Here is a 13,286-nt window from a genome sequence, read left to right as displayed (position 1 = left end):
AGAATAAAAATATTAGATAGGAATGTAGTATAGTTGATGTTGATTTTCTCATATATAAATTATATTTCTTATCCCCTTGAGGATTAGACAAAGATATGGTGTAACAAATAATAATAATAATAATAATAATAATAATAATAATAATAATAATAATAATAATAATAATGATAATGATAATAATAATAATAGTAATAATAATAATAATAATAATAATGATAATAATAATAGTAATAATAATAATAATAATAATAATAATAATAATAATAATAATAATGATAATGATAATGATAATGATAATAATAATAATAGTAATAATAATAATAATAATAATAAGTTTGGATCGATGTTTTAAAAACCGGACCGGACCGGCCGGTTCGAACGTGAACTGACAGGCAGTCCGGTCCGGTTCACCCTTAAAAACCACTAGCATGTTGAACCGCCGTGAACCGGTAGAACTGGCCGGTCAGACCGGTCCAACCATGAAATCGATTTTTGAATTTTTTCACTTTACAAAATATTTTTTCAAAATTTGTTGTTGCTAGGGCTTGAACATGACCTCATCTCTAAATAACAACTCCTTTACCACTCCACCACATGGTCATTTTTAAATATTATGAACAATAATTATTGTTATACATTAAATCTGAATTTTTTCCCACCAAACTAATAATTCATTTTAGTTTTATATTTTTTATATTTTAATTATGCTTTTACAATCACTATTATCTTACAATATAGGAGTTTAGGGAAATGATAAAATGACAACGCTATTTTGGGTGACACTGTACCACCAATCTGAACCGTTAGATTTTGGTTGAGATGCAATTCTTAGATTGACATGTGGCAGGTTTTTATTTATAAAAAAATCAGGAATTAACGCTGAAGGGCAGAGATGGAAACACAATTCCATCGGTTTCTCTCCCAGCGTAAATCGCGTGATTTATTCTTCTCTCTTTCTTCAATTTTGGAACATATTCACGATAATTTGAAGCAGATTCTGGCTGCGCTGATTTCAGTTATTGACGCTCTACGTATCTAACTATTCATTCAATCTTCAATTCATTCAATTAATGGAGAATTAGCGTTCTGATGTCGATGGATTTCTCTGATTTTCCAAAAAAGTAAGAAATTCTTCAACTTGATTATGTTCATCTTTAATCCCAAAATTTGAACTAGAGTTTTGTTAATATATTTTGCGATTCAACCTGATTGTTTCAATATGATATTCACCTCCCCAATTTCGAGAATTTGGTTCTGTTTGTTTCCCTGATTAAATTCGATCAACAATTGTTTTCATTCGCTACTTTAATTTTCGGAATTTGCAATTGAAATTCATGTGCAATTGAAACTCATGGAGTTGAAATTCATATCCAATGACTGCATATTTTCATGCTTGCTTTGGTTAATCAACATTATAAATTTTGCTTATCGGATTGCTTGTATACATTTGCTACATAGCTTGCTTATGTGTCTGGATTTCACGTCCCTGCCATATTACCACAATAATATATGTCGTTTGGTCCGTGATTATCTCAGATTGCTTGCAACCATTTGTTACATTGCTTTTTTTGTAGTTTTGAAATTGCTTAGCATTGTTTTTCCTTCATGTATATTTCATGTTTGTTTTGGTTAATTTGCATTATTGATTTTGCTTATCAGATTGCTTGTATACGTTTGCTACATTGCTTTGTTTATGTGACTGGATTTCACGTCCCTACCATATTACCACTATAATGTATGTCATTTGGTCCGTGATTATCTCAAATTGCTTGCAACCATTTGTTATATTGCTTTGTTGTAGTTCTGCAATTGCTTAGCGGTGTTTTTCCTTCATGTATATTTCATGCCCATTTTACTAATAAAAGTAGATCTTAGATTGCATGGCTATGTATTCTTGATTGTCTGGTGATAATAGACGGTTTGAAATGTTATGAACACATGTCGAGGTGTGGTGTGCTTGCTGTGATGTAATAGTCAACCATTACTTCGTATTGCTGATTGCTTAGTAATATTTGCCTAGTTGTTTGTGTATGTAATGTATTTTGCTTATTGTAACAGTCATCCCGTATTTGTGTTTTCAGTCATGATGTCCTTTTCGTTTCATAATTAATCAATTGTTATTTACTTCTTATGCTATATAGTTGCATGTGTGTCTGATTGCCACGACAATCTCAAACCATTCGTTGCTCAAAAATTCAAAAACCGGATGCTTATGCTCGTGCTTCTGGTTGCGACACACGGAATTTCCAACCGTTTGGTCTCTCCAAAATAGAATGCTATTAAGTTGAAAAACAAACCATTGCATAGGTGTAGAAACTGTCGGGAATTGGGCCACCACGACTCCAGGAATGGCAAGTGGGTGGATGGAGAAGAATAGCAAGATTGCTTGTTTACAATTGTTTTATTGCTTGCCTCTGATTTAGGAATTGTATATCACAGTTTGTGTTACATTTTTAGGGAATTTCTTTGTTATCATATATAAATATTGATTTTTGGTACCAGATTGCTTGGTTACATTGTTTTAACTGCTTTCATATTCATTGTTTCCTTATGCAATAGTAGTGCTCTTAAATTACTTATGTATCACATATTTCATGGCAATTTGTACTTAGTTATATGTTTTTTTTTACCATATTGCAAATCGTTTGTGATTGATTTTGGATAATATTTGAAATTGATTTTTCTTTAGAAATAGATTCAAGGCAAGCAATCTGTATTATGTGGACAAGCAATTAATCAAATGCAATGAAGCAATGAGCAAGTACACAAATTGGACAACATAAGCATTTATTACTCACTAGTCAAGCAATTAATTTTAGTTTTTGGAATGAGATTCCATGCAAGCAATCTGTATTATGTAGACAAGCAACTAGTCAAGCGGTGAAGCATTCATTACTTATTTTTGCCCAAGTGTGGATAAAGCAATCCATAATGTTCAATCTCGTCAAGTAATTAACGCATAAGCTGAAGAAAAAAAATTGCATACATAGAAATACTAAATTGAAAAAATGAATACACATCAATTACCAAACCATTAGAAGGAAATAACGATTCATAAAATTGCATATACATCAATTATCCAACCATCAAATACATACCAAATCAAAAAATTTAATACACATCAATTACCCAACAATCAACATTTAGCAATTACCTAACAATCCAATAGTCATTGCCTATCAAGAGTTAGTTTACTCAAAAAAAAAATTAAACAAAATACAGTGACGCTCATTCTCCTAAAAAAATATCATTCACTATTCAAGGTCTAGGGTATTCTGCAACCATCTTTTCAACATCAATGGGTCCTTTCTTTTGCGCCTCTTCAAATTGGTTTGTTGTCGTTCTCATTACGTCATCATCATGTCTTTTCTTTAATTGTGTCCTGTGTTGCACGATAAAAACCACTACACTTATTATGCATTAACAAGCACATTCCCAACCATTAATTAGTAATTAAAGCGAATACTAAAGAAGCAACAATAAGCTTGAACAAGAAATTCTGACAAATTGAACAAGCAATTAGAACAAACTTGAATAAGCAATTCCAACACTTTGAACAAGCAATTATACCACACTGAATAAGCAATATGTTTATCAAGTAATTCCACCGGGACACTGGACAAGCAATTATAACACACTGAACAAGCAATACGTTTATCAAGTAATTTTAATATACTAAACAAGCAATACGTTTATCAAACAATTCTAACACACTGGACAAGCAATTCTAAAATACTGAACAAACAATTATCAATGCTTATCAAGCAATAATAATTCACTGAACAAGCAATACGTTTATCAAGAAATTCTAACATAGTGGACAAGTAATACGTTTATCAAGCAATTCTAACACACTGGACAAACAATTCTAAAATATTGAACAAGCAATACGTTTATCAAGAAATTCTAACATACTGGAAAGTAATACGTTTATCAAGCAATTCTTACACACTGGACAAGCAATTCTAAAATATTGAACAAGCAATTTTATCAATCTAATTAATTGTATTGAACAATTAACAGACATACCAAGCGAAAGAGACCATATGATAGTGAAACGTATAAATAATGAATCATTAAATTGTCGAATCTTAGCAGCAATTACCGAAACCACTAGCAATTGACACACGTCAATACCAAATCCCAAAAATGCACACATAGCAATTACCTTACCATTAGAAGCAACTACTGATTCGTATAGACATCAAATAACAGACAGCGTGGATAGCCTTGACATGAACGGATGAGAAAAAATGAGAGAGAAAAGCTGGAAATTGGTCAGCAGCGACACTCCTTCCGTGAAAGCGTCGACGCTCGAATAGAGAACGGGTGACTGAGAGAACTGCTAGAAGAGCGATGTTTAATTGGAGATTTCTCCCTAGGGTTTCAAGATTGAGAGAGAATCGATTAATTAGAGACTAGGGGAGAGAGAAAGACAGAAGTGAGTTATCGCGTAGTGGGAGAGAAATTGTAAATTCAAGTGCAAAATAACCGTGATTTTCAAATCCCGTATCAGTTTCTTTTATGTAAAAATGACAAAAATACCCATGCAAGCAATATTATGTTGACAGGCAAGCAATTCGTACTCTAATTCTACAATTCAATCTCATCCATCTAATTAAGAGATCAGATGGCTTAGAATGGTGTTAGATTGTTATTTTAACTATGGTGTCACCATAGTGCTCCCTTAGGAGTTTATAATTATAAATAGAGTTTAATAGTTATTAATATTGTGTAACTAAGCATTTATATATTTAATTTTATTTATCTACAAAAAATTTATGAAATTTTATTATAACTAATTATATATAAGGTAAATGTTTTTTGATATACAATAAATTAAATGTAAATTTAATATATTTTCTATAGTTTATATTTAAATACATGTATTTAAAATAGTATAACGTGTTCGACCAATGATTAAACCGGTTGGACCAGATGAACCGTGAACAAGTAGCTTCTCCAGTTCGTTCACCGATCCAGTTTTTAAAACATTGGTTTGGATTATGTCGAATTGCTCTCAAGAAAATTCGAACATATATGGGAAACAAAACCAACCGATTATAATCTCAAGTTTCTAAATCTAGTTTACTGATAATAAGGTTTATTTCATGCATTGACTTTTGATTATAATCTCATCAATTGGGGTGATAATGCACGAAATATGTGAGTTTAATGTACAGGAGAGGCACTTGACCAAACAGAGGTGCATACTGATTCAGACTGGATCAAGCAGATGCATATGGAGCAAAATGGAGCAAAATTTGCAAAAATTCTACCCAAATGATCAGGAAGAAACATTTCAAGAGTGTTGGCGTTGCATGAAGTACAGAGGGGACAAGACCAGGAATACGCCCTTGTTTCAAGGGTACAAACTTCAAACCACAGGAGAAACCCCTAGGGATTGGAGCTCAAAGCCGTCCTATTAAAGGGGGGTCAACATGGAGAGAAGGGAAGGAGTTTCTGGAAAGAGGTCGACATCGAAAAGTTCAGAATCTAAGAGTCGCATCCCTTACTTTCACTTTAGATCCATGGCGCTCAATGCATCCTAGCTCAAGGAAGGTTCACCATAGCCAGAAATTCACCGTTGTAGTCTACTTAGTCAACTAGATCCACTGCTAGAGCAAGAAACAATATTATTTTAATTTTTAAATGTTTTCATCTTTACAAAAAGATTGTCTTATTTGTGAACAACACGAGTTATAATGAGAAATTGGTAAAGTAAGGGAAAAAGAGAAAAAATGGGTAAAGTAAGAGAGAAAAAAGGAGAAAAAGTGATTTAAGTTGAGTGAGAGGAGAAAAAGTAGATAAAGTATAAGAGAGACACTCTCCAATTTCAGAAATGAGACAATTTTTTGGACATCCCAAAATTATAAAATGAGACTATTTTTCGTAGATGGATGTAGTATATTTTATGTTCGTATTATTCATTTGGGGTAGAGATTGATTTGATGTTTTTCGCTTGATATTACTTTTTTGTTGCAGTTACTTGGTGCACGAGATTTCATAGTTTGGTATGTACATATAACATCAAATTTAGTTATTAGTACTTCGGATTTCATTGTAATATTCTACCAATTAAGTACTATGAGAGCAAAGTTGTACTATAACAGAACTGTGCAATCGTTCACATCTAGGATATTATTACTTGAGTGTGTAGTGATTCTGTTGAATAAATATTAAATTGCAAATTGATCTAATTGGGCTTTATTTTAAGCTTGAAATCCAACTTGTGATTGATAAATGGAGGCTGATATCAGGGATGAGCAAAGGGTTCAATGAGCTAAACGATTCAGAATAGAGGGAAGCCTCTTCAAAAGAAGATCAAAGTCATTATCCCTGCCCAGCATACTAAGCCTAGCGTAGTTGCTAGGGCACCCGAAAGTCTGGCCTCCTCGCACTCGAATACTCTCCTCCTTCAGCACCTCCTCCAGATTGATGCCCACTTGGGCCTTCATCCATGCGTAAGCTATTCAAAACGGAAAATATCATACACTATTGTTCACCAAGGCAAATGTTCTAAAGTCAAACAATCACTAGACTTTCTTTACCTGGAGTGCAATGAAGAAAGTCGCTTTTGAAGTTGCAGTGTTGAGGAGGGAAATCAGGAATCTGCAAGACGTCAATTCCCTGGAGAGCTTCTCTCAGCTTCTTCCATCGCTCAGCCATAACAGACTGTCCAAACTCGAAGAAATTACTCGGGCCGCTGTTGGTAGAGATCATCTCCAAGACACCGATAGCTCTGAGTTGAGCTTCCTTGGACACCCCAATGGTGCTGATCTCCATGAACTTCACCATCCGCTTTGCCACATCCGGGTCCTTCACTATTGCCCATCTTCACATAAACAAAAAACAAAATGAAACCAACCACATATTAAACCATATGCCATCACAACACAAGGTCACTTCTTGTAATGAAAACCAAAGCATTATTAGATCATTTACCCGATCCTTGACCCCGCGTGTCCTGTACATTTGGAGACAGTGAAGAGCATAATATCGTGATCAGCAAGACCCGTGATGGCCGTGTACTGAGGCCAGTAGTATGCAAGGTCATGAACGAGCATGCCATTGACCTTATTCACAACAGGGCCCCTTAGTTCGCCATCAGGATTGTTGGGGGAAGTGACCATCTCGATGTAAGGCTGACTATCATGGTCGACGTAAGCATGAGCATCGCCACCCCACTTAAATAGCCCTGATCTCACATAGTCTGATATCTGCGGATAACACTGCAATCAACAAAGACTTAATTAGATCCAAATTAACAACAGTATGAAAAAATCAATGACAAACATTTCAACTGATGAGGATTTGAAGACTGACGGAGTAGAAGGGAGCCGCGGACACGACGTTGGTAGGGCTTGGGAGGTCAAGGGGTTCAGTGAGGGCGTAAAGGGCAGCTTGGATGAGCTGGCTCGAGCCGTTCCCCGCCACGATGTGGCGACCTTCCACAACCGCATTTCCAACCAAATTGTGGAGATTTTTAATTTCTTGCTCGAGTTTAGGGAGCATATACCAACAGAAGCTCTTGGGGTTGGCGAAATAGCTGAGTAATATGGATGCAGGGAGAGTGATTTTGAAATCATCGCCAACTGATTTCCAATAGGCCTCGTACATGGTGGGATCACCCCTAGCATTGTTATTCAAAATTTCTTTAATTTGTCAACATATAAAGAAAAAAATGCATACATGAAGCAAAGAAAAGACACATTGTAGTAGCACACAATATGTGAAAAACACATCAAGAATTGGCTAAAAGTAGAGTGTGTTAGTGCGTGCATTCACACGCAAATGTAGATCAAAAACACAAACAGTTAAAAACTAAATTGAACACTCCTATATACATTAAGACAAAATGCTCACCGCATGCAACAAGGAAAGAGAGCTCATAAAACCAAAAACAACAAAAATGAAGAAAAATAAAAAACAATGCATACTTATCAAAATCGAGCATAGGAACAGGTTGAAGGTTAAGGTTAGTGAGGATCGACTGAGTAGTTTTGATAGCTTCAAACTCAGCGGCCACCGCCACAGCAGCCGCAGCAACAGGTGAAGGGACGGAGCTTTTGATCACTGCAGCGGCGTCACTGCTCACCATTTTTTCCTTCCTTTTTTTCAAATAAAATTCTAATTTGGTTGATTTAGTTTGGAGAGTCTCTCTCTTGACACAATTTTCAGGGCTGCTTGGTTCCCTATTTATAGGGGTTGCATTGCAAATATTTTACTTTAACGAAGACTTATGTAATCAATGATTCATTTTTTTCTAGCGATATTTAATGCTTTTTACCTTATTTTTGTGGTATTTATTCATTTTTGCTACATGGGAATTTAGTGAAATATGCCACTCTAATTTGTTGATATATGGGAATTTAATGAAATATGCCGCTCTAATTTGAAGGCATGGCTCTTTTTTGCTAGGAAAAAGAAAAAAATGATGGATGAAGAGATAACAATTAACAACAAAAGGTCATGTTATTTTTTGTTAATGCGACATATCATGTGCCTCACTTCTTTGACACAATATTAATATTATCTTTATGTTTAAGATGTAATCTAGTTTTTACGTGCTTGATTCCCTATATAAAGGGGTTGCATTCAGATTCCATTATACTCCCTCCGTCCCAAGATAAGTGAGCACATACTTTTCAGTACGGGATTTAAGGAAATGAGATTTTATTAGTAAAGTGGAAAGTGAATAAAGTAAGAGAGTTAATAAATTAGAGAAAAAAAGTAAGAGAAAGAATACCAAAAAAAGAAATGATTCACTTATCTTGGGACATCCCAAAAAGAATGTGAATCGTTTATCTTGAGACGGAGGGAGTACTAATAAGTTGTGGTATTTGTTGTTTTCTTTAAATATTTTGTTTTGACTGAAGACTAGCGAAATGTATCCAAAGAAGCATTTTTTTCAGCATTATTTAATGCTTTTCACCGAAATTAGATGCTTTTTATTCATTTTTGCTGTATTGGAATTTAATGCAATAGGCCACTGAAAATTGAAAGCCATGCCTTTTGTTGGGCTAGGGAAAAGAAAATGACTATGGAAGTGTACATGACTGTGGATGAAGAGATAAGAACAAATTAAAAGGCCTGTTACTTTTTTTTTATGTAAATTGAGATTTATTTTTTGATCGTATATTATGGTATGTGTATGTAACTACAATATTATCTGTATGTTTAAGATTTAATTAGTATACATGCTTGATATTAATAAGATTTATATTATGATATAGTGATATATTCTTCTCGTCCACCATTAAATATCTCATTTTTCTTTTTTCGTACGCACATCAATTAATATATCATTTCACATTTATCACTTTTAACAAGTGGTCCTTATATTACACTAATTCAGTCTACTCATATTTTATAATAAAATCAATATAAAAAAATAGAATCCACATTTCATTAATTTTTTCTACCAATTTCTTTTATAAAGTCAAATAATTTCTTAAAACCTGAACCGTTCAAAATACTAGCTATTGGCAGATTATGTTAGTGGAAATATGAGAGTTTAATGGTTTCTTACTTTCTTTACTTCAGGTAAGGTGTACATTCATATGCATGTTCCTTAAATATATTCTAGTACTGCAATATACGATGTGTATGAGTAATAATTTTGTGTCAAACATATTGCTCTTTTCATCTCATAAATTTTGTTACATTTTAATTGAACACGAGTTTTAAGAAATATAATAAAAAGTGAGTTGAAAAGTTAGTGGAATATGAATCCTCTACTAAAAAAAGTAAAAAAAGTGAAAAGTAAATTTTGTGGAGCGAACGAAAAAAAAATATGACAAACTTTCAAGATGGAGGGAGTAACAAATATATATTCTATAAAAAAGTACTATTTCATTTTAAATAGTAATACATGACACTTTAATAATTCATACTCTTTATACAAAAGAGAGAGAGCAGTTATTATTATTATTATTATTATTATTATTATTATTATTATTATTATTATTATTATTATTATTATTATTATTATTATTATATTGCATTGGGATATGTGTTTGCATGGCAGTTATAACTCATGTGTTTAAACAAATTCTGAAAATGCATTGAGTTTACATGGTGAAGAGGTTTGTCTTTTCTCCTAAAACATTAATTGCTTCATGACAAGACAAAATATAGATAGGAATGAATAAATTGATGTTGCTTTTCACATTTATAATTTCAGTTACAGATTCTCACCCTTTTGGATAAACTTTTATTTAAGGAATGCTATAATTTTAAAGAATATAATTTACCCTTAAAGAGAAAAGATAAATGTACATAATATATCTTTTAATTTTTAAATTTAATTAAATTTAAATAAAAATTAATTTTATTATTTATTGTATTTTATGTAGCAATAAGAAAGAAGTGATATAGAAATTTTATATCAAATCGTAACATGATTTCGAGCTTGATTTGAATTTATTATATACTCCGAGTAATATTTAGTAAGAAAATATTTTTTTTCTTAAATATACAAATATTTAAGTTAAAATTTCAGTTTTTTATCGAAGTGTTGCAAAATGATTAGTATGAAATTTATTTTATGTCAATTCATGTTTATAAATCAATTTTTAATATAAAATGTTAAAAAGTGTTCGATTATGTAGGTACAATTATGTATGTTTATCACTATACGCTTTGAAATTTGGATACACATATGTTTTAAGGAATATCATGTTAAATAACTGAAATTTTTTATTATTTCTAATGAGAGAGTTGAACGTTGTGTACTGTTATTATATGTTATTATCTGTTATTACCAAGGAAATAGTTTCTATGTTAGAAAGAAATAAATTATTATTTTTTTATTCGGCCATGTTTAATTGTCAGAATTCTGTTTAGAAAAATAATCCAACTCCTTAATTTTTAAATTCTTTGGTTTGCTTTGATTTTTAATAAAACTTGGAAAGTAAATAGAATCTTAAAAACAAAGAAAGTAGTACAACGAACTTTTCTTAGATATTTTTTTTTTCAAGTTTAGGATTCTTACATTGTAGATATTTAATGGGGTGGACTATAACTTTATACAACTATTATTATTATTATTATTATTATTATTATTATTATTATTATTATTATTAATTTTAAATAATTTAAAATTATTAATAGTACTTAATTTCAATATAATAAATAACTATAATTACAATCACATTTATAATAGTAATAACAATTGAAATTATGAATCATAGAATTATAAATTAGTATTATTATTTAATAAATTAATAATTAATCAACAAAGTCTTATTGAAATTTTAATTATAAATATATTCAATTATAATCAGTAAAAAGACATAAATTATTTATTTACTATTATAGATTCATGGTGTGTGGATAATGATTACCCAATAATATAACGGTATAAACAATGAAATAGTTTGTATGTTAAAGGACATAAATTACTTATTTTCTATTACAGATGCATTGCGTACGTATAATGATTACTCAATAATATATAAGAATATTATCTATCTTTTGTCGAGAAATTAGACAGGTTATTGCACGGCCCGGTCCAACAGACAACTAATAACGACACAAATGTTGAAACTATGTTTATGTCTAACATGTCGTCCGACAACGTTTAATGATAACAAACATTTTCCATCATTTGTCAAAGAACTAGTTTGTAGGTCAGAAAAGTCAGTCATCTAACGACATATAACAACACGATATAATATTTCTATTTTGGAATTAGTATGTGTATATAAAAAAGATCCCAGACAACATTTAAGAAATAAATACTTTTTGTCTTTAAAAATTTGTCACTTATTTCTATTTTCGTTCATCCCTAAAAATTTATCACCTTTGATTTTTACCATTTTATGGTAATGGACCCCATATTTCACTAACTCATTCTCCACTAACAATACTATAATTACTTTTTCTTTCTATCTTTCTCTAACTTTACAATTGTGTATTAATTTTCGTGCCTTCCCAAATATCTATATTTTTATGGAACGAGGGCGTATTATTTTTTAACTTTAATTTGGAGATAAAACATTATAATAAAATTCATGTTAAAAATAATATAACAACAAAAAAATTTACATTTTAAAATTGATATTATTAAGAATTAAATGCTAGGTTCTTAGGGCACTCAGCAATTAGGGCTGGCAATTTTTTATCCGACACGAATCCTCACGAAATTAACCCGACACGAACACGCACGTTTAGGATTTGGGTCTTATAGGGTCGACCCAATAAGAACTTGGAAATTTTGGGTTGGGTTGTGTCGGATTTGGGTCGGGTTGGGTTATCCGTTAAGAAAAAAAAATATTTTGATTATTTCTATTAATTAAAATAATATATTAAATTTTAATTTTAATTATTTTTATTAATTTAAGAAATATTATAATTTTAATTTTATTAGTAAAAATATGATTAATACTATTATTAATTATTTTTTATGATAAAAAAAATATTACTGCATACATATATTTTATTAAAAAATAATTATTTTAACTTTATTAGTTAGATTTAATTTTAATACACTTTAATTTTATTATTTGGATTCAAAAATTATTTAAATTAATTATTTTAATTTTGTAATATCAAATTTTAATTATATAATATTATATGTCGGTCGTTATCGTATAACGTTTATATTGTGTAGTAACTTACTATCATTAAAAGATGATCGATATTTTTTTGGATGACACGAAATCCGCACGAATCCGACACAACCGATATTTTTTTAGATGACACGAAATCCGCACGAATCCGACACGAATCCATTTGGGTTGAACCCGATAAGAACACGATGATTTGGGTTGGGACCCGATAAGGTTGGGTCGATATTAGGTTGACCCGATAGCGACCCAATCCGCACGATTTGCCAGCCCTACTCGCAATAGCATCAATTTACCTGCCCTACGCGATCCGCAGATTTATTAACGCTATTGCAGGGAGTTGGACGATAAAACCACCGAGCCGCCCGCCCTTGGGAATTGGGATAGGGCGTGCCGATCGGCGCTATTGCAAGGCGTTCCGCCTGTGAAATCGCACTTGATTTTTAAAAAAAATTAATTCCTAATTTTTACACTATAAATACCTCACTTCTCACGTTTCATTTACCCCCTCACTTAAGTCACATATGACATATCTCTTCCTATTTTTCCCACTGTCTATTCAAAATGAATCTTGACGACGTCGATCTTACTGGTGCCTTAGAACGGGCCATGTTGGACCATAGAAGCTTTTTTTATTTATTTTTTCAGTTTGCTTCTCATTGTACTTTTTTTGGCATTTTAATGTCACGAAAAACTCTAATATTGTGTTCTTAA

At 31.6% G+C, this 13,286-nt stretch overlaps 1 protein-coding gene and 1 long non-coding RNA gene across 2 annotated transcripts; one reads left to right on the top strand and one right to left on the bottom strand.

Annotated features, from left to right (window-relative positions):
• The first annotated feature begins 276 nt into the window (after nucleotides 1–276).
• Nucleotides 277–2,501, top strand: LOC148923757 (uncharacterized). The gene is made up of 2 exons (XR_016133071.1): nucleotides 277–1,121; nucleotides 2,142–2,501. It is a non-coding gene; the product is annotated as an uncharacterized LOC148923757 (long non-coding RNA).
• Nucleotides 2,502–6,263: 3,762 nt separating this feature from the next.
• LOC125208614 (tryptophan aminotransferase-related protein 1-like) lies at nucleotides 6,264–8,149 on the bottom strand. The gene is made up of 5 exons (XM_048108266.2): nucleotides 7,941–8,149; nucleotides 7,327–7,633; nucleotides 6,946–7,232; nucleotides 6,552–6,835; nucleotides 6,264–6,469 (listed from the first exon to the last, which is right to left on the bottom strand). Exons 1-5 carry the CDS (start codon nucleotides 8,099–8,101, stop codon nucleotides 6,276–6,278), a joined length of 1,233 nt encoding a protein of 410 aa, XP_047964223.1. The 5' UTR covers nucleotides 8,102–8,149; the 3' UTR covers nucleotides 6,264–6,275.
• Nucleotides 8,150–13,286: the final 5,137 nt, after the last annotated feature.

The sequence above is a fragment of the Salvia hispanica genome, chromosome 6 (assembly GCF_029641045.1).
Source record: "Salvia hispanica isolate PSC_SH4W2 chromosome 6, Shi_PSC_v1, whole genome shotgun sequence".
NCBI lineage: Eukaryota > Viridiplantae > Streptophyta > Magnoliopsida > Lamiales > Lamiaceae > Salvia > Salvia hispanica.
Note: the sequence above shows the minus strand (reverse complement) of the source record. Positions and strands in the feature narration are given on the sequence as shown.

Coding starts and splice junctions, on each gene's coding strand:
- LOC125208614 (XM_048108266.2), bottom strand. CDS start 8,101: ATGGTGAGCAGTGACGCCGCTGCAGTGATCAAAAGCTCCGTCCCTTCA. Junction 7,634..7,940: donor CCTATGCTCGATTTTGATAA/GTATGCATTGTT, acceptor TAACAATGCTAG/GGGTGATCCCACCATGTACG. Junction 6,470..6,551: donor CTTTCTTCATTGCACTCCAG/GTAAAGAAAGTC, acceptor CGTTTTGAATAG/CTTACGCATGGATGAAGGCC.